Source organism: Macaca thibetana, chromosome 10, assembly GCF_024542745.1.
Source record: "Macaca thibetana thibetana isolate TM-01 chromosome 10, ASM2454274v1, whole genome shotgun sequence".
Lineage (NCBI taxonomy): Eukaryota > Metazoa > Chordata > Mammalia > Primates > Cercopithecidae > Macaca > Macaca thibetana.
In genome coordinates this window covers 42,172,806-42,194,450 of record NC_065587.1, presented here as the reverse complement: position 1 = coordinate 42,194,450, position 21,645 = coordinate 42,172,806, and the positions used below count along the sequence as shown (strand labels likewise).

At 53.8% G+C, this 21,645-nt stretch overlaps 1 protein-coding gene across 2 annotated transcripts in view; it reads right to left on the bottom strand.

The window, feature by feature from the left end:
* Nucleotides 1–16,825, bottom strand: part of PMEPA1 (prostate transmembrane protein, androgen induced 1) — a 61,805-nt gene extending 44,980 nt beyond the window's left edge. The window contains exon 1 of one of the 2 annotated variants that reach the window (XM_050745613.1): nt 16,676–16,825. In XM_050745613.1, coding sequence (XP_050601570.1) covers nt 16,676–16,679 — 4 coding nt within the window. In that variant the 5' untranslated portion in view covers nt 16,680–16,825. Of the gene's footprint in view, nt 1–15,690; nt 16,232–16,675 lie in introns of those variants that run through there. The other variant, XM_050745612.1, reaches the window with a different exon arrangement.
* Nucleotides 16,826–21,645: the final 4,820 nt, after the last annotated feature.

Below are 21,645 nucleotides of genomic sequence, written 5' to 3'. Positions count from 1 at the left end.
AAAAAGGTACAGGAGGAGGCTAGATAATAAGTCACAGACCTATTCTGCAGAATATCCACCCATTTCAGACATTGTGAAACAATGAAATTATGGAGTTTTTCGTTTTTTGTTTTTTTTCCATTACAAAAAGAGAACGCTGAGATCTTGGTTAAAAATACACAGAGATCAGGATGCCACACAGCTGTGACCTGGGGCAGGATACAGACACTCTTTGAGTCTCAGCAGGCTCTTCTGCAAGCCTTGTGAGGTGTTGGGTGGTGACGGGGCACCAAAGAAGTACCCAGGGAAGTGCTGGCCTGTCCATCATCACCAGCAGGCTGAGATTCAGGCTGGAGTCCCATCACCAGCTGGGAGCATCTCTGAGCTTTCTCTGCAGGTGAGGACAAGAGGTCCTTCTCCATCCACACCTCTCCACCTCCCAGCCCTGCAGCAGGGCCACAGAACTCCATCTACCACTTTCCTGAGGGCAACATGACCCTGTGACCTTGATCTCATTAGAATCGAGTTGCCCCTGACCTTCACATAGCTGGGTGACCTCCAAAGGCCAAAGAACAAAGTGCTTCCATCCTGCAGGAGGAGCAGCGGATCTGTAACTGCTGATTAAAGACCCACGAGGGGCTTGGGACACAGCTCCCAGATGACACTCTCAGCCTTCTTGATTTTTGCCATACCCAAGTACCCCATTAAAGGAATTAAAATTCTTCAATATTTTTCTTTTCAACTGAAAGAAAATATTCAATTGATTTACTTATTACTTAACCCGATCTTAAGCAATAATACTCATGAAATCGACAATGTGCTTGTTATATTTTTCCTAACATACATTCACGTGAGTATGGAACTATTAAATTTTAAATGCCCATCCACGTGCCATCTCCAGTTTTCTCATGGGCTACCGTTTGCTTTGTGTTTGTAGATTTCTTAGAACTGACATGGGAGGGTGGCTAGGACACAAGTGGGTGCAACGGGTTCCACATCCAGCCGAGCCAATTACCCTTGGGCAATTGACTTCTGCCCTCTGAGCCTCAGTCTCCTTATCTGTAAAACAGGTCTAGTAGCTCTTGGAGGGTTGCATGTAGCGCCATGTAAGACAGGTCTAGTAACTCTCGCAGGGTTGCATATGGTGCTGTGCCTGGCACATGGTAGGCACTCGGGAAATAAGGGTACGGGAGTCCATGTTGCCCTCACAACAGGAGGAAGTCAGGACTGCTTCCCAGCACTTCTGTCTCTAGATGAAAAACAGGCCTGAGAGCCACAAAGCTGGTAAGTGAGGCTGCCGTGACTGACCTGGCATCCCAGTGCCGCAGCCACACTGCTCTTTTCTTTTTCTTCTTCAGAGCATGCTAGAGTGGAGAGCAGAGGAACCACTGCCTGTCAGCCCATCTCACTCCAACGAGGCTCTTCCAATACCCCCTCAGCAGCCATGCCCCAAGCCCAGGACACGAAGCTCCACGCTGAGGTCCACGCTGTCTGGGAGGAAGGCAGCCTTGGTGTTCGCCGCCTCTGAGTAACCACCTCCCCAAGACATGATTCATACCCGTCTGGGGTCACCCACATCCTCGTTCCCTACAAAGGAATGCAGGCCAGGTGAGGCCGGCAGGCGGTGGCTCTGGGCTGGAGCCCAGTGGGGCTGGCATCAGTGGCTGATGGGCTGACCCAGCCCCAGAGCTGCTGGAGTCTGTCCAGTCTCCAAGGCTCTGCCACTACCCTGGGCCCCCTGGCCGGGGCTAGGACAGACGCCCAGGTCTCTGGTACCCGTTATGGGCCCAGATTCAGGTTACAAAATGTTTTCCCCACAGAGGCACCTGGCATTTCACCGCTAGAGAATCAGACCTCCAGCCCAGCTTGGCCCTTTCACAATCCGTCTGCCCTGCTTAAAACTGCAGGCCTGGCCGGGCGCTGTGGCCTGTAATCTTTGGGAGGCTGAAACGGGAAGATCACTTGAGGTCAGAAGTTCAAGACCAACCTGGCCAACATGGTGAAAACCTGTATCCCAAAGTACTAGAATTACAGGCGTGAGCCACCGTGCCTGGCCTAGCAGTACTCCTCTGATTAGCACCAGAAGGATTTTGTGGCTGAAAAGTGGCCTGAGTTTCCTCCTCCCCATCACCAGACCTCAACTTACCCATCTGCAAGCTTGGGGCTGGGGGCAGCTCAGCGGGCTTGACTCTGCCACACCCTGCGATTACCTGGGGGGTTTTAGGAAACCCAGCTGGCCAGGCCCCATCCCAGAGGTAGTGGGTCTGGGGTGCCGCCACAGCCCCTCAGGTGGTGTTAATATGCGGCCAGGACTGAGAAGAAGAAGGCTAGAGAGGGTCCCTCCAGTCCAGATGTTCTCTGGACTCTCTCCTCACCCCTCCTGGGGAGCTCAGATCCTGCCCAAGCACCCCACTGGTCACAGGGACCACTTTCTCCCTTCAGCTGCAACCTGTTACCGAAAATTTCTGCTCCCTCCCGCTCTGAGCCCAAGGGATCACTGTAGGTACCCTTCTAAGGAGGGAAGTGTGTGGAGGATGGGAGGAGAGGAGGAAGCAGCAGAGGCCCCCAATCAGCCCATCCCTTAAACCAAGTGACACGCGGTTCTGAGGCTCAGGGGAAGGTGGGCTCATCCCTGCCTAGCCGAGTGAGGCACAGGCTTCAGGAAGAAAGAGGTATGAGCCCGGGCGCCCCTGGGGCTCCAGGAATGCCAGGAAAACCTTGTGTCCAGAACTTTCCCCTTTGACCATGGGCTGGCCAGCGGTCCTGCTTCTCTGTGACTCTCCCTCCCATTCTGTGCCAAGACACTGCAGCCCAAGTTCAAACCCTGCTCTGTGGTGTGCTGGGCGATCCCTGGCAAATGACTCAGCTCCTCCTCCTCCACGTGACGGGGTTGCCATGAGGATGAATGAGACAGAGTGTGCAAAGTGCTCAGTGAGCACCTGAGCCACTGTCAGTAGGAATCACTAGGGTTCAAAACGCCACGATGTCACAGGCAAGAACCCAGAAAAACAAGGAGATAAAGTTGTTGGGTGTCAAGTTCATTCCCTAAATACTAACTGCTTCCCAGATTCTCCCCTTTCTTGTTTTTGTTCCTGAACCCCACCCTCAATTCCCCCCCGAGTCTATTCTGGGAAAAGGATCCAGAGCTCATTCTCACTAGAGTGAAAGGGAATGCCTCGAAGAGCAGAGCTCAAGACTTTTGTGTAGAAAGGCTGGCAAGAGAAAATGGAGGCCTCTGTGCATATTTCCGTTTTCACTCTTGATTTTTAAAAAAGAAAAATAACATACTGTCAAGGAACCAAGGATAACGCTTACTCCGGGCAGTCATGCTCTTTGGGGAGCCTTGCTCTTGGAGTCACACTTGGATGCTGCTTCACTAAAGTGCTGGAAGGTCCCCGCTACATGGCAGCTGAAGTGTGGGGCTAAGCCATCCACAGGTGGGGAATGTCCGTAGAACTCATGGAAAGAACTGCCTTGGGACTCACACAGGGTGACAAGGAGGAGCAGATGGGAGTTGGTCCTGGTGGCTGCATGCACCAGGATTTCTGCAGCCCCCACTAGTCTTTTAGTCAGCCGTTTGTCCGCACAACTTCCAGTTTCCTCCATAAGGATCATCCACATCCCGATGGCCAAGAGGTGTCATCACTTGAGCCCTCTCTGAACCCCGACTGGGAGCAGACACTGGCAGTACCACCTCGGTGAGGATCTGAGCCCAGCAAGGATGGAGGGTGCAATTGATTAGCAATGTCTGCTATGGGCAGCAAATGGGGGATGCCGATCGAATGCCGTGCACTCAACATCCCTCATCTATACTTTGAAAGTCACCAGACAGCTCAATAAATACTGGCTGGATTCTACAGGGTTACTGGCAAATTTCTCCTCCAGTGAACTTTCTCATAGCCATCCAGCCAGCAGCTAGACAGACACCAATGGAATGCTTTGCACTTGGTCCTGGGCTAGGAGCTGGATATTCAAAACTACCTGAGACAGGCCTTTGTTCCCCGATGCAGAGTGGAGGATGCAGTGCAGCTATGCAGATGGGGAACAAACCAGAGGAAAGCACGGCAGGAAGAAATATTCCCCTTGCAGGCAGAGCCTAGATTTATATGGACAGTTGGAATTTGGACTCATAATTACACCTCTGGGCCATGTGGCAAGCAACTCTGATTACCCTCTAGATGGGAGGACAGTGACAATTCAGGGCCAAAGCAACTAATAAAATCAGGCAAAATAAGTGGCACCATGTGTAAGTTCACAGTTTGGAGAATAATGCAAAGAACTAACAACCGCAAACATCTAATAATTGTCATTGTTGGAGAAATGAGTGGGAAATGGGGCAGAGGCTCCCTTACACGTGAGCCTAAACATTTAAACATGTGTTTCATGGTAGGTCCAGCTGATACATTTTTTAAAGAGGCAACATTCTCTGCATCTGTGGCTTATGACTTGAAACGTCCCTCCAGGTTTGGCGGGGGTATCCCTCCCGTGTCAGCCTGCTCAGAGATCAAGATCCATAAACACAGGGAGAGATACACCCGAGATAGGAGTACATTGAGCTGCGATCTATCCTAACAATCAACAGCAGCAAATGGAGTGGTGTTTAAAAGCTGGTTGGTGTTATTTCATCGGTTATATTCACCCATGTAATGACACCCTCTCCATCATTTCAATACACCCGCCTCTTTCTCCCCTATCATAAATAGATTAGAAAACCAGTTTCCTCCTATGGCCGTGACCCTATTGGCTTCTAAGCTCAGCCCCATATGAATCAGCCCTGGCTCACTGAGATGGCATCTGAAATGACTCAATAACGAGGAGGCAGAGACACCAATAAATGAATCACGCCTTCCGCAAGACCAAACCTTTGGCTTTTACAGACACCAATTACAAAGTAGAAAGAAAAGAACAAAGAAATTACTCAGGGTGTTTGCGCAAAGTTGATTCAGAGGTTTATAGAATTATTACCGACTAAATTGTCTTTAGGAAGGCAATTAGAGCTCTGGCCAGCTACAGACATCAGCTCAGCCCGGTGAGGGGAATCTGCGGAACAGGCGGGGCAGGCACCAAGTTCCTGCAGGGTTCCCAGACCTGCGCGAAGTTCCCTGGCTTCACTTTCCACCTTCTTCTGGAAAAAGCTGTTCCGGACCTTGCAGAAATCCTAAGACGTGAGCACGTACATATAGATATACACACACACAGACTTGGCAAAAGTCTCTGTATTAACTTTTATTTTTTATTCCTTAAATGTAGCAGCCGTAAGAGGACATCAAGATTCTCCCTTCTCTGGGAGTCTGAAGCACATCACTGACCATAATCAAACTCTCACGCCATCTCTCAACTGACATCCACGAAGTGTTTCAGATCGAAGTTCTGTTACCTGCTGCATAACTCAGGGGAATGAAGAAAGGCGTTTGCTGTGGCCCCATGCAAATTCTGAGCCTCCCTAAAGGAAGTGTGGCCTCCGGGATGAATCACCCCACGGGCTCAAACCGAATCTTGTTGTCTGGGCATCTGAACCTTACGGGACAGCTTGTGCAGTCTGTGGGTGTCACCCATATCAGGGATGTGCAAGTCTAGTGGGCAGCTTGATGCAAGAGGGAGCCAACCTGAGCTCCACTCAACTCACACTCTCGGGCAGCTGGCCCGCTTACCACCAATCCCTACTTACCATCAGCACCAACACCCTCGTGGCCATTTATTGAGTATCTACTAAGAATCAGCCCTGTGATAGGTGCTTAAAAGACAATTTATTTAATCACCTCTGTGCAGCAATTATAAATCCTGGTTTATAAATGAGGCAGCCAAGATCAGGGAGCGTAAGGAGCTGACCAAAGACTCCACATCTAGAAAGAGGCTCAGCTGTGTTAAAAAGCCCCTGGACCCTGCCACAGTCTCTCTCCCTGCGCAACTACCAGGTGCCAGGACTGCCCCACAGGCTGAGCAAGGCGTGTGGGGTGCAGGGTAGTCTCTCGGGATCTGGTCTAGATGAGCAGAGGGGCAACCAGGCACCTGCGACCACTGGTGCTGAAAACCTCCTGGGGGAAAGAGCAGTTTGCATTTGCTCAACATTTCTGAAAACTGATTCAACTTCCCACTTCTCTTGCTGCTGAGGACACAGCCTGGAAAATCTGATTTCACCTGCCGGGGGGAACCCAGGGCAAAGCAGGGAGAAGGTCAGACTCACCTGAGCTTGCCCTGTGACACACCTGTGGGAGGTGGGATGCTCATGGTGGACTCCAACAAGGGACCTCAGAGAAGCCTCCCAGCCTCGGCGGTTGGAACTCACATGTTTTGACAGTCCATGTTTTACATATATCATACATAAAATGCAAATGTTTACTGTATATACTTGAAGATACGTGGCTCTAAATATGAAAACACACCTTTTTATATTCTTAACCACTGACACTCAGACAAATTCAGGGCTGGATTTGTCACTTTCATGCTCCCAAAGCCAGCGATGGAACCGGCCCCTCCTGGAGACCTTAAGGACCAGCAGAGACTCTTCCACTCCTGATGCTGATGCGACCTGCATACTGGGAATCCATGACAACCTGCCAATGACAATAGAGGCTGACAGCTGCCACTGACAGACCCCACCACAGGCCCACGCTTTACAGAACATGTTCTGGGGAACAGGGAAACTGAGGCACACAATAATTCTGCTTCCACCGTCAAAATGTTTATTGATCTATTTGGTGTCAAGATCGTGCAACTTCTATCAATACAAATAAGCACACGGCACAGCCACCTCCCCTGAAACTCCAAAAGCCTATATTGGGGGGCAAAGGATATAGGACGGTTTCTTAGGGCTTAAAAGGCAAAGTGGCATCTCGAAACTGCACGACCGCTAGCTGGTTCTGGCTGTGGCCGTCCAGCCTGGGGGGAGCCTAGCACCACTGCCAAGGAGGATTGGGAGGTGTTTTTTGCTGATGGTGAAGAGTTGGTTTGTGGAGGTCACAATCAACCTTTATCCACCATCCAGATCCCCGAGCCAGTGGGGATTTTCAACTTGCTACCAATAATTAAAACTCTCTTTCCTGCCATAGAGCCATTTCCCAAGCCCACTGAAACAATCACAAAAGATTTTAGTTAAAAGACATCAAAAAAGGGGCCTGGCGTGGTGGCTCACACCTGTCATCTCAGCACCTTGGGAGGCCGAGGTGGGCAGATCACCCGAGGTCAGGAGTTTGAGACCAGCCTGGCCAGCATGGCAAAACCCTGTCTCTACTAAAAATACAAAAAATTAGCCAAGTGTGATGACTCACGCCTGTAGTCCCAGCTACTTGGGAGGCTGAGGCAGGAGAATCACTTGAACCCGGGAGGTAGAGGTTGCAGTAAGCTGAGATCACACCACTGCACTCCAGCCTGGGCAACAGAGCGAAACTCCATTTCAAAAAAAAATAAGTAAATAAAAATAAAAATAAATAAATAAATAAAAGACATAAAAAAATTAAAAAAAAAGAAGAAAATCAGACTATACTTCTAACCTTTCTGACTCCTTATTAGTTTATGGCAGGGACTGATTCCAAGCCACCTTTCTTCCTACCCCCATCCCCATTAACAACAAATACATACTAGAATGTGCTGGAGCACTAGGAATAGCTGATCACCACCTGATACCGCCGAAGTTGAGTCATAATAGCTGCTTAGCTTGGTTCAACGTGTGGCATCTCAACATCACCTCTGAGCAAACTCCACCTTCCTCCATGAGGAGGATATTAACCCCAGGACACTCCCAGTCTGCAGCAAGTGTGTGCCAAGAAGAACCACGCTAGGAATTCTCCTTCTGGGGGCTTGCAGCAAGCCCTGGCAATGCATTTTTGCCATTTGATGGCCTTTGTAGAACTAAAGCCATCACTTGTGAAACCTTGGCCACACAGGACAACTGAAGCAGGTGCAGGGGAGGTGGGTGCGCATTGACTTCTGTACCTGTCCCTTAGCTCTATAAGAGAGGGCAGGTATGAAACTCAGGCACAGCTTCCTGCCCCAAATAGTGGCAACTTTGGAGCATTAAAAATCACATTTTGTGCCAGAGGTGCTTTTCAGGTAACAGTCTTGACAACCCCATAAAACAGATGTCATTCTTCCTTCCACTTCACAGAGGGTCAACTGGAGGCTCAGGAGGATACCACGCTCACCCCCGAAATGAAGGTCTTCAAAGCCTGTATCTTGAACACAAGAATCTGGAATCTCTTGCAAGTTCGCCTGCCCACTTCCTCCCTTCATCCAATGCATATTAGACTCCTACCAGGTTCAGGACACAACCAACAACCACTCTGTGCTTGGTGCCTGGGGGGAAAGCAGACATGGCACAGCTAATGACACAAAAATTGGATTACTGCCATGACAGGTGTGACAGGAGGAAGACCAGGGTGCTTGTGGGCCCCAAATAGGACACCAGGCTGGGGGTCTCCCTAGGCGAGGCCCTGAAGGTGCCTCTGAGTGTGGCCTCTCAGCTACCCTCTGTTCTTTCACCTGTCTCCCTACAAGAGCGGCAGCTTGCAGAGGGCAGGAATTCATCTGTGTCGTTCCCTGACATTCTGCGGCCCTGGGAACAGCACAGGAGGTCAGAGGTGCGTGGCAAATGGTGCTGAACGCCGAGCCCCTGTGGAGGCTGTGTCTAGTGATGTCCCCTATCAAGCCTACATTTGATTCCCTGGGAACATTCCCCAGCTACTCCCTAAACCCCTGCCACGACATCTGTTGGTGCTGGTATGTCAGAGATGCATAGAGGAGCTGGAGACACAGACACCGGCTCCTCACACAGTCTGGCAAGGCACGTGTGTTTTGGGGAGGCATTTCCAATGAATGTCAGCCAGTGTCTTGCCAGAGTAGAATGGACCCAATTGCTCTGAGAGGTGGCCAATTCTTATGTGTTCTTCCCTAACAAATGGTCCAATATGGGCTTGCACTGTTGGGAGCCTAAAATACCACTGCAATGGCCAATCTTGCAAAGAAGGCCCTGGAGCTCAGGAGGTCGATGTGGTGGAAAAGAAAGCCTGGGAATGTGGGCTGCAAGGTCAGGGAGCTTGGGTTTGAGTCCCAATGGAGCATCAGTTCCTGGCTGTGTGACCTCAAGCAAGTATCTTACCCTCTCTGATCCCATTTTTATATTCGCAAATTGGTGCAGTAGCTCTCTCAGGGTTGTTTTGAACACTGAGAAAAATGCTTCACTAATACCTGGCACATAATAATCTCTTCACATTCAGCTAGGAAAAAAAGCAGAAGCACAAAAATCCATCAGTCACCCGGGGAACAGAAAAGAGAAGCCATTCTGTGGCTCTCGGATAGCTTGGGGATGCCCCAAGCTCTTCCACGTCCACCCCAGGGTGCTGAAGCCCCTGCCCTGGCTGGTAAGTCATTCTGGGATTTTTCCCAGTTTGGTGACCAGCAGTTCTGCCAGTGCCTGACAAGACCCTGACGAGACCCCTGAGGTGTCAAGGTTTGGCGTTGTAGTGTCATCCAATGGGAAAACGAGGTTGACTGTCAGTACTCGGCACTATCACAGCTTCGCAAAGGGGTGCAGCCCACCCCGGGGAGCAGGCAGGAAGGAGTGCTTGGAGCAGAAGTGAAACTGAAGACCGGCCCCTCCCCGGCCCTCCCGCTGCTGCACCTGTCAATGGGGGTAGGGGAGATCAGGGCCTTTCTTTCAACGGTTTGCCTCTCATACGCTCACCTGTTAAAAATTTCAATTGATTCTCAAAAAGGGAAGCCCCAAACCATCAGAAGCTACTGTTTTGTGCCTTGCCTTGTACCCCCTCTTCCAGCCTCTGTCCACCAAGCCTGGCAGTGGATTAAGGGAACCCTGCTGGCAGGCCCGAAGAGACTGTCTGGGGCTTCCTGGGCCGGCAACAGGCAAGCTGGGGTCGTTGCCAGCCAGGTTTGCAGTGGACCTGGTAAGGACAAGGAGTATTACACAGATAGTCAATTACCTCCATGTTCAAGGCCATGGGCCCCAGATGGGCCTGTTGATTCCAACCTTCCCAGCTAGTCCGAGGGTGGGAAACCTTTTTCTGGTGAAGGCCTTCTCATAACTAGGCACTCTGTTAGAGAGTGACCGCTAGGGAACCAGGCAGAAAGGACCATCGAGTCCAATCCGCCCCACCACCGCCCACCTCCACGAACACACAGCTGCGCCAGACACCAGGCCGCACACAGCCAGAATCTCTCGGCACCCTCAGCACAGGGGCTATTATCACCCCACTTTACAGACCTATCAGGTGACAGTGAAGGGGAGCACAAAGGGGATGGGACCAGCAAGTTTTGACATCTCCATCCCTCTGGCCCTCAGTCACACTCCTAACCCACCCACAGCAGGGCAGGTCACTTGATGGGACAGATGGGGTCTGCCAGCAGGTTCTGTGGGGCTTCTTGGTGACAGGGGAGACAAAAGGAACTGCCACACTTAAAACCCAGGAGTTTTATGTCAAAATCTAACCATTCAGCTGCCCTGGAATGGAAAGATCTGGCCACTCAGGGCCCACGTGGCAATGGTGGGCTGAGCATTGGTCACAGTGCCTTTAAACTGGACTCTTGCCCCCGGTTCCCTGGAGCCCACCCCAAAGACAACTGAGTTTGCTTCCCTGAGCCATGCTCCCCCAGCCTCGGGGAGCCCCTGGCATGGCATGGTACCATCCTCGTCACTCCAGAGGGTGCATGAGGAGCAGGTCCGCCTCCCGCACAGCTCCTGCACGTGCCCCAACCATGCGTGCGTTACGCAACACTTTGTAAAAAGCAAAAAATGGGCCCTCGGCTTCAATCTCCTTCTCTCAGCATGTGCACCATACAGAACCCGAGGCTGGCAGCAGCACAGCCTCCGAAATTCACCGTGTAAGAGTTCCCTCTCTTTGGGCAGGATCCCAGACACCGGGGTGCCTGTGAACTTGGTCTCTGGATGCGAACACCTGAAGCGAGAAGGCCACACCAATCCTCAGGTTTGGACCCTGCCACCAGCACCCTCCTCTGAACATTTCTGGCTTTTAAACTATTGACCGGACTATAAACATTTAAACTCCCTGGCCCTGGGCCAAGTTGGGAGTGGAGATGGTGGGGGTAGGCATGTGGGAACACCTGACCCCGTGGCTCTGGGGCAATCTGGTGGCGGGTGCATCTTGCAGCATGGAGGCTGCCTTGGGGCTCCTGAGGGAGGCAGCTCTGCTGTAGACGCTTCCAGCCTCCACGGACCTCCCGACAGCCTCACTTCTCCTGGGCAGCAGCACACACGGCTCCACTTTCCTTCTTTTTCGGACAGAGTGCATACGTTTGCACCACTTACAGGGGAGAACGTGCGCTCTTCCCCCTTCTTACGTGGCCAGAAGTTTTAACCATTCCCAACCCAAAGAGAAGAGGGCAGGAAAGACCGACAGGAGTAGAAGCTGTGCGTGCCTGTGTATGAATGTGTGTGTGCACGTGTGTGTGTCTGCACGTGTGCGCATGCAAGCACCCACTCACAGGCGTGTGTGTGTTTGTACAGGAACAATTAGTTATTCTGTGCCTTGACAAACGCTAAACTCACCTCGACCCTGGGTCACACTGGGCAGTGTAGCTGGCTTAACCCAGACCTCCTGGGAAGCTGCGGCCAACTGTCTGACCTAAGACTCGGGTCACAGAACTCAACTCCCTTAATAACTCCCTTAGTACACCACAACCTAAAACCCAGACAGTCAGAAAACCTGCGGGTGAAAAGTCCCAGGGTTTAGCGGGCCCACAGGGGAGAACAGCTGGTGTTAGACGTCTGTGTTTTAACCCCGATCCAAAACATCAGCTTTCACTAACGCCGGGGTCTCTCCTTCGAAACGCAAATCCAAGATGGAAACGGGAAAACTTCACCTCAAGAGCAAGCCCCTGTCTTTGCTTCATGGCACACAACAGGCACTCAGGAAAGCTGAGTGGATGAGTGGCTGCGGAGTGGCCACAGGCCTTCACAGGGATGGACGTCTGATGGGAACTGAGGGTCTCCTGGCAACGCAGATGCTGCCCTCTGGCCCTCAAGCCCCTTAGGAGAAACCACTAATTGATTAAACAGTGGTCTCAGCAAGGGGCATTTGACCATGTCTGGAGACATTTCTGGCTGTCGAACCTGGGAGAGGGGTGCTGGTATCTAGTGGGCAGAGGCCAGGGGTGCTGCTAACACCTTACAGAGCACAGGACGGCCTTTCCTGCCTCCCAACAAAGAATTACTGGGCTCAGAATGTCACAGTGCCAAGGCACTGTCTCTATACCCTCACTTGATTCAAGCAAGTGTCAAAACAGCATGTGCCAGGCAAACCCAGGGAAACCTGGGTGTCCTGTGAGTTTCTGATATTTTCTCATATTTGTTTGGAACAGGCTGGAGAAGAGGAATCAGAGGCTCGGTGACTCTGGCCAGTGGGTGGTGTTAAAAAGACAGCTGTCACCGTAGATACCACCAGAGATGGGCCCAGGGCAGGGGCACCTCCCAGGACCCTCAGGAAATGCCTCCCGCCTGAGCAGACACCGGATGGCCCCAGGTTCAGTCTTTTCCCGAGAGAGACAACTTAGCATCCATCTGGGCCCCAAATTTGAGATAACAGCCAGAGGAGAAAGACCAGGGGGTCCTCTCCGAGACGCAGCTGAACTGAAATGAGGTAGATGAGGTTGCCAGGAAAACCGGGTGCCAAGAGTCCTTTCCTCAAAAGTAGCCGCGTCAAGCTCCAGGCTGTCATCTGTTAGGCTGTCACTCGTGCTGCCTGCTTTTAATCCCAGGACCCCTGGCTTTTTAAAAGAAAGGGTTTTCCCACGGGTATGTTTTGGGAACACTGAATTGCCACCAGACAGCAACCTCATCCCTTGACTCTCAGAAAAAATGGGGCCCCAGGAGTATCCTGTTACAGTCAAGCCCACTCCATTCAACATCCTGAGAGCAGACACGAAGGGGCTCTGACCATTTCCTCCAGCCCCCAATTTCAAGGAGGACCTGCCCTGGGGCCCAAGTTCCAAATTCAAGAGGCGCGCGGGTGTGCAGTCCAAGAGAAACCACCCTGGCCTGGGGCTGGTGTGGGTTTTGGACCTTGGGCAAAACTTTCCACAGTGGGCTTTCCTCATCTATAAGCCAGGGATGTGAACCCCGAGCTTGCGCAGGCTCCTCTCAGGTCTGAAATTTGGGGTAGCTGAAGACCACACAGGGGAATCGGCAGTGGGTGGGAAGCCGGGTCCAGCCCACTGACCTCCAGCCAGGCTCAGCAGGGCAGAGATCCTATCTTGAAAGACTATAGAATTTTAGATTTCATCCATCACGGTCTCATTCTTCAGATGAGGAGAGTGAGGCCCATCATGGCTTAAGGACCTAGCAAGGTATCTTACAGGATAGGAGCCACGTGGACACTGCCTCAAAGCCCAATTCCAAACCATCCATCAAGTTCTAGTTGCAAACAACTCCCAGCATGTACTAGGTGAAAAACAGCAGCCACTACTAGTTAAAAGAAAAACCAAGTAATAGCTTTTTTCCTTTCTTTTTTCCTCCCCTCGCTTCCTTCCTATCTTTTGGTATAAAGAAACTCCAGGAGACACCAGGCCTGACTACTTCCTCACCCTAGTCCTTCAGGGAAATCTGATGAAAACAAACAGTTACAGTATACCTGCATTTTAAAGACTGGTTGGTTCCCTGGCGCCTTGCAGCTTTCTTTCAATAAGTAGGGGGCTGTGTATACACAGAACACAGGACTAACTGGGGCACCCAGGGGCCAGCTGGAACCAGCCAGGGTTCCAGGTGTTAACCCCAAGGGTCTTACTCACTTAAAGGCTGCCAGGGGCGGCCGGGCAAAGTGCAGAGGGTGGCAGCAAGGCATTTAGCAAGAGGCCTTTATGTCAGTTCAAAAACATCATGAAGGACTGAAGAGCCTAAGAGAGGACAGAAATAAGAACTATGCTTGTTTTTTTTTTTTTTTTAAAGTCCTGAACCATAAAGAGAGACAAGAGTAAAATGCTGCACTGTGCCCAGCCCTTGGAATAAGGGTGACACAAGGATGTGTGCCCCTTGAGCAGGAGGTCCCCAAGGCAGCTTTACAGAACAAAGGGCAAAAAGTGAGGCAACCAGGGCCCTGAAGCAGCAATCCATCTAAGGCAAGACTCTCCAAACGTGTGCGAACGGATTTTCATAACATCCTCGTGCATTTCATTAGCCTCCTGAGTTCACAAAAGGGCCTCTGGGAAGGCAAGTCGGTTCCGCAAACGCTGGCTCTGGGCAGGTCCTCCTGGCACCTTGCTGGCGCAGGCCGGCTGGAGGGGGTAGGGGGAGAGCTATCCGTTCCAGGCTGGGATGGAGTGTCCAGGTGGATGGATGGAAGGACCCACCGCCAAAGCCCAGCGAGCCTGGTTATTTTTACCACTCAAAGCTCACTGTATAGGCTCAGGGGCCACAAACTGGCAGCCGCCTGCGGACACTTGCTTATGAGCTGCCCAGACACTGCCTTCATTCCACGGCGGCTGCTTCCCAGCTCCGGGCCCCAGCTAGGGGCAGCCTGGCCCCGGCAGGGAAGGGCTGTGTGCCCCTTCACCTGGGGTGCTTCTTCAGAGTGGGAATGGGGAAACGAAAGCTCTGGGAAGCAAAAGGTCCCCGAAAAGATGGGCTGGGGGACAAGGTGTAGGCTAGAAGCTAGAAGCCAGAACCCGGGAGGTGGTGGTTCAATTCCCTGCTCAGCCAAATGTCCACCTAGGTGGGCTGTGTGTGCAGGAGGTTCAGACTTACTTATCCCAACTTTTGGGTGCACAGGCGGCTGCGTTAGCTACAAGGTTCAAAACCCCATTCCCCACCGTTGGTCCAGTAACCCCTTTTAGGGCCAGGCAGTCCCAAACACAAACAGCCCCAAACTTTGACTCCTTTGTAACCACGGCTTCAGCCAGACTGAACCAAGCTGTCCAGACAGAGGCTATTTATAGGTGCGTCGGGGACACAGACACTGGCACAATGACACACACACATTCAAGATCCACGCTGGGCCAGACGCGCCAGCGCTGAGCCCTGGATTCAGACACCTGGACACACACGGTCCGCAGATCCGGCCCAGCCAGACCAGACCCCCAGAAAGACGCACACGCTCAAGAAAGGCACCCCGGCCCGGACACGGGAAAGACACACAGAGAGAGGCAGGAAGACTCGGAGGCACGCACTTTTGGGCAAGACCGCGACTCAGACCCCCAGACACCCCGAGAGACGCCGAAGACCCAGACAGAGCCACGCAGCCACGCACACTCCACAGACGCACGGACATCCACTCAGAGCCCGAGACACAGCGCCGCGAACACTCCAGACACACGCCCGGAGCCCCAGACACCTCGCAGACCAGACAGTGTCTCACACGCCCCTCCACCCCCGCCCAAAGTTGATAAAGAGCCGGCCTAATTGCTCCATCGCGACTGCCCCTTAGGGAAATAAAATGGAAACTTCACGGATCCGCCCGCACCAGCCCTCCCGCGCCGTGCGCCGCCGCTGGGCCCCGGGTCCGAGTCAGGGCGGGCAGGGCGCGGACAGCGGGGGCCGTGCCAGGCTCGCAGCGCCGCGGGACAAAGCCGGGCCGGCCGCCAGCTGCCGCGAGCCGGGAGGGCGCGCCCGGGGCGCGGCGGACGCTGCCGGGGCGCAGAGCGTTCGGTCTGAGGGGGCGCGCACGGCCCGGACCCCCGCCCGCAGCTGTGCCCCGACATAGGGTCCGACCCCGACGGAGTCTCCGGGGAGGGGGGCGTGGGGTCACTCACTGATCTCCATGCTCTGGAACAAAGAGCGTTTGCAGTTGCACGTGCAGGAGACATTGGGCTGCCCGGCGGCGGCGGCGGCGGTGCTGTTGACCCCCATCAAGCGGTGCATGGACGGCGCGGCGGCGCGGCGCGGGGCGCGGGGGGGCGCGGGGGCGGCCGGGGGGGGCTCCGGCCGGCGCCCGGAGCTGGGGCCCCGCATGCAGGAGGCGCGCGGCGGGGGAGGTGCGCCCCGGCTCGCCGGGCTCGGGTCGCCGCCAAGTTCCCGGGGCGCCGCGGGGCTCAATGCGCGGGACCGCGCTCCTCTGCGCCCCCCCCGGCCGCCCCTCGGCAGCCCCGGGGGCGTCGGCAGTGCCCGCGGGTGGCGTCCGGAAAATGGGCTGGCAGCGGGGCGCGCGCTGCCGCCGGGGCTGAGCCTCTGCCGCTAGCTTTCCCCAGCCGAGCGCCTCCGCCGCCGCCGCCGCCGCCGCCTCCTCCTCATTCAAGTCCAAGGAGATCGGGTTTCGCTCCGAGACCGCGGTCGGAGGCAGGCAGACGGTCTGACGTCAGCGCTAGACGGGGCTGCCGGTTCCCACCGCGCGGGGGCCGGGGAGGGGGCGCGCGCTGCGCCAATCCCCGCCGAGGTTCCCCCGCACCCCCTCCCCGAGCCGGGGGGCGGGGTGACGGGAAACGGGGCGGGCTCTTAAAGGGCCAGAGCTAGGCGGCCCACGTAGACCCGGCACCCGCGCAACGGAGGAGGGGCGCTGTGCCCTCTCCCCAACGGCGGTCAGCTTGGAACGCCAGCCCGGCGCACGCCCGCGGCCAGGGAGCCGAACTCGGTGCCAGCCGCACGCGGGCGGGTTGCTGGTGCGCCCTCCCCTCGGCCCCGTCCCTGGGGTCCTTGACCCAGGCTTTTGGGGCTAGCCTGTCTTCTGAGGAGCACAAGGTCCCTGGGGGCTCAGGGAAGAGAAATTGGAGAAAGGGGGAGGAAGCCCCCAAGATAGATCACCCATTGCCTGATTTCGCAGGAGACTGTCCGCCTTCAGTTCTGCAGCAGCTCGGGAATCATGGCCCACTGAGCCCCCAAGCGCTTTCACCCGAACCCAAGGAGGACGACCAGGAAAGACGGGAACTCGCGTAGACACGCCCGGAAGCCCTTGTCATGTAAATAGCTGTCGGGGACTGGTGTACAGTCGCCGCCCCAGCCGGCGGGACCTGGGGCGAATCCACACCCATTGTCTGCTGCCCGAGGGGCCACCGGCTGGGGGGCGCGGCGCGCCGGAGTTCAAAAGGGATATGAGCGGGAGGGGTGTACTTTTATTTCATTAAGTTTTAATTACAGGAGTGCTACAAGAACACATTCTTCTGGTTTAAAAAGATATTAAAATATTACATAAGAGACCTCCCCTCCCTGGCCCACCTCCAGCCTCTTAAGAATTTAGTGGGTCGCCTCTTAGACACTTTCTCAAAGCTTCACTTATTTAACAAGCACTTAAGGAGCACCTACCTGTGCCAGAAACTCTCCAAATATTAACTCAACCTGACACCGACTCAGTGTGGCCGAATGTCATTCTCCCCATTTTACAGAGCGGGAAGCTGGTCAGGGAAGTTGCTTGTTGAAAGTCACACGGTGGAGGAGCCTGTGTTCCAACCCAGGACCCTGGGGTGCTGCCTCTCCCTCTCCCACATAGTCCTGATTCTTTAAATATCCACATATTCCTGTAATGCCTGGAGTTTTAGTAATTAGCAGGGACTTAGTGTGTGTTCAAAGCAAACAAACAAAAAAAGCTTTTAAAAAGTGTTATTGTGTTGGTAAACAGTTTGGATAGAGAAGGAAAAGCTGGAATTTGGGAAATGAAGGTGGCCTCAGGGGAGAACTTACCTAGACCAGAGTAAATTCATCCTTCAGAGAAAGCCGGTGCAGGAAGTGGGTTCCTGCTCTCCCTGCACAGGCACAGCGGTGCCGCCAGAGCTCCCCCAGAAAGACTGGGAGGCCTGTTCCGGAGAAGTCAAGCCCAGGGATGTGGCTCAGGCTGGTCCAGGCTCTTTGGAGGAGTCCAAGAATGCCCAGCCCAGAGGGAGGTTCAGAGTCACTGACCATCTTCTGTTTGAGAGGAGACGCTCACTCTTGGAGCCACAGCCAGCACTAGATCAGGACCCAGGCCCTGGCCCAGGAGTGGGGCAATACCCAGGGTCTACCCCAGATGGCACCCTGCTGTGAGCTGGGCTCCCTCAGCCCCTGCCTTGAGGAAGGGGCAGTATCATCAGCGTGTCTTTTATCAGGGGAAATATTGCTGCAGTTTGGCCTCTGCAACTTACGAGAAAAGCTGAGGGGTCCTGAGCGGCCCTTGGGGGACCACTGCAAATATTGGCTGGGCCTGGAGATAACCTGGGTCCCATTCACTTCCTAGGGTAAAGGAGGTCATCTTTACCACTCCTGCTTTCAGCCATTTCTTCATTCATTCAATCAACTAACTCTGGCTGAGCTGCAACCCTGAGCCGAGGGAATTCAGCCATGCCAGACCCAGCCCCTGCCCTCCGGGAAGTCTCGGGAGACCTGGCTAGTCTGGCTGGGAGAAGTCACACGTTGATTGTCTTGGAAGTGAGATGGCATTTACACAATGGAGGCTGCACTGCCAGCAGGCAAAAATAACCAGTTAATTCAGTGGATTAAAGAAACCAAACCTACCCACAACACTTGACCTCCCATTGATCTGTCTGCGACAATGGCAGTGGCTACCATTTATTGAGTGCTGATGGTATCACCTGGGATTGACTTAGTGGTCTCTGGCACTAGTTCCAAAGTTGATTCTGTCTGGAGAGCTTAAGGCAGTGTTCAGAACTGAGGGTCCAAACCTGAGGGTCACCCAAAGATGAGTGGGACATAGCTGTGTCACCTTGGCTGAGTGCTTTCACCTCTCCAGCCTCAGTTTCCTCTTCTGCAAAATGGGTGGCTTCATGGCACCTTCACATGGTGTGATTGCGAGGAATGAAGGGATTGATGCCTTGCAAATAGAGAAGAAGGGGCCGGATACATCTTAGTTGTTATGTTAATCATCTTGGCAACCCTGGGAGGGAGGAACCACTATCATTTTATTTTCCATTTTACAGATGAGGAGAATGATGATTCCAGCACAGACAGGGCCCCTGACGGGGCAGTAGGAAAGGAGAATTGCTTTGGAAGGAGCATAGGCTGGACTGCCAGCATTCACAGGAGGCTTCGTGTGTGCCCAGGACTGCCAGAATTAAATACAGGACACCCAGTTCAGTTTGAATTTCAGATAAACTATGAATAATGTTTAGTATAAGTATATCTCAATTTAACTGGATAGCTTGTGTTTTTCTTTGTGAAATCTGGTAACCCTAGATGTGCCAGGGATTGTGATGCCGGCAATTTGGGCATGAGGGGCAGAGCCCACTGTCAGGCACAGGCAGAGGAGGTCACAACTCCCTGATTCTACCCAGGGGAAATGGGCACAGCCAAGGTGTTAATGGGCTGAGGAGGGAGGGCTCACCGCTGGGAGTGGGAGTGGGGAAGGGGCACCACGATTGGGCAGGCCTGAGTCCCTGGGAAGAAGGCCACAAGTCAGAAGTAAAAGAAAGGTTTTGTTCACTCATTCAACAAACATTCTGCTCCTAGTCAGTGTGAAGCTCTGTGCTGGGTACTGGGCACAGGGCTGGGAAGAAAACAAACTCCCTGACCTCGTGTGACATTGTGAGGGACAAAGGGACTAAAGACACACATGCAAACTCATAGGCCAATGTGGTCAGGAGGTCATTTCAGACATGGTGATGACAGGCCAAAGGCCAGAGTTGGGGTGAGATCAAGGAAGCCCTCTCTGAGGAGGTGGCATCTCATTCCACCTGTAGTTACCGACCACCCACAGGTGCAGCCCCAGCCATACTGAGGCTCACAGGTGAGGCTGACATCACATGTGTAAAAAGATGAGTCCAGGTGGTAATTTCAGAGAGACGAAACCTGGGAAGAATATAAAGGGGGAGGGTTTGGAGGCGACTTGAGCCCAAAGGGTTGGGTTTCCTCTCTGGGGAGACGTGGGCTGCGCATGTAGGAGACAGTGGAGAGGGGGTGCCAGGCCGGTGGGGGCATCAGGAACTGGGAGACTCTCATGGTCCCAGTAGGTTTAGAGTTTGGGACACATTTCCCGGCCTGGCTGTGGCCGTGGGGTTGTGAAATGGGTGTGTGAAGCAAATGGATTGTGAAACAGGTGACTGCAGAGACAGGCCTTTCTGGGACTCCAGACAGTGTGTGCCACCATCCGCCCTGCCCATGGGTTTAATCTGTGGCAGGGGGGATATTTCCAGAGGAAACGTCCTGTTTCAGCAGGTAAAGGGGCTTTGCTCCCAGCGGCGCCGCGCCTCTGTGCGGTGCCAGACTTGGGCGCGGAGCCAGCTTTGTGGGAGGGCAGCCCCCCTGCACTCACCAGGGCCACATGCTCTGAAGGGTCGGGGGTTTATTGTATTATTTTATTTTATTTTTTGGTTTAGTTTACTTCTCTACTGTTGACCTCTTGAATTCCTAATAGTTAACAATTTCTAAAGACGGGGGCCTGCAAATCTGTAACCAGTCCTGCTCAGATGCCAGGCCCCCACTGGCAGCCAGTTGGGACCCCGTGGAAGTCAGTGTGGGTTTTGGCCACAGCCGAGGGTGGCTGGCAATGTCCTGACTGTGCCCGCTGGCCGAGGGTGGCTGGCCACTGTGGAAAGTGCCTGGCTGAGCCAACAAAGGTCCTGCTTGGGGAGCCGGTTGTGGGCACAAGGCAGAGGCCCTTCTCAGGGCCATCTGTGCCCCGGTCTGCCTGCCACCCCCTGGCCTGCCTGGACGGAGCTGCCTCTGCAGAATTAGTCTTGGGAAACCTTAAGCAACTTAGTGACCTCCCCTCCCAATTTAGCACCTTCGGAAATGGCATCCAGCAGGCTCATTTTGTTCCTTAGGTTGGGGTTAATTGGAGCTGTCAACTTTCACAGGTTAGCAACTTTGGACTTCATTTGTGTTTTGTTTTGTTTTGTTTTTCTCTTGTTTTACTTTTAAACACTAGTAAGAGCCAATGTTTATTGGGCACTGCCCATGCACCGTGCCAGGCCCTGTTCTAACCACTTCACATTCTTCCACTTAGTCATTCAACAAATATGCATTGGGATCCTACGGTGAGCCAGAAATTGGCTCACTGGATCCCCACAGCAACCCTCTGAAGTCCAAGCTAATATTATTCCCATTTGACAGATGGGGACACTGAGGCTCAGGGACCTAAGGATGAGGTGGAGCTGGGATGGGAATCCAGTACTTGGGCCCCAAAGCCCATGGGTTAGCCTCAGCAAATGACGCCTTATGCACCCCCTCTCCCTCCTCACTGCCTCTGACTGGGTCCTTCCTAGCCATCCTACTGGACTCGGTTGGCACTGTCCCCCTTGGCTCCATGGAGGCTCCCTGGGATCCACCACTGGCCTCACCACTGGTGGTGTTCGTTCATAAAAACTCATTTCCGACAACGAGGGCAGCTGACTCTGCAGCGGAGTGAGGCTGGAGGGGCTGGGGTGGTGAGAGAGGCCCCGTCAGCACCTGCTCTGGATCCGGCGTGGGCGGCCTTGGCAGGCTGCTCAGCTCACTGAACCCGCATCCCCTCTGCCACTGAACAGGGAGGAGCAGGATTTCACAGTGAGGGAGAGGCAGCGTCGGGAGGCCTCAGCACAGGGCCCAGCGGCCCCTGGACTCGGTGTCTGTGAGTTCAGCATCCCCTCCACTTGATTGGTAGCTCCAGCAGGCGGGCCAGTCTGGCCTGCAGTGGGTGCTTGGCAAACCTCCTTGGAGTAAATGCGGGAGGGGCACCTAGCCACAAACACACTCAAATCCCATTTTTGGCTGCCTTCATGACCAGCTAACAAGTCTTCCCGCTCACTCACCCTCTCCACCTCCAAGTATCCTTCCAACCAAGTATCCTTCCAACCGAGTATCCAGAAGCC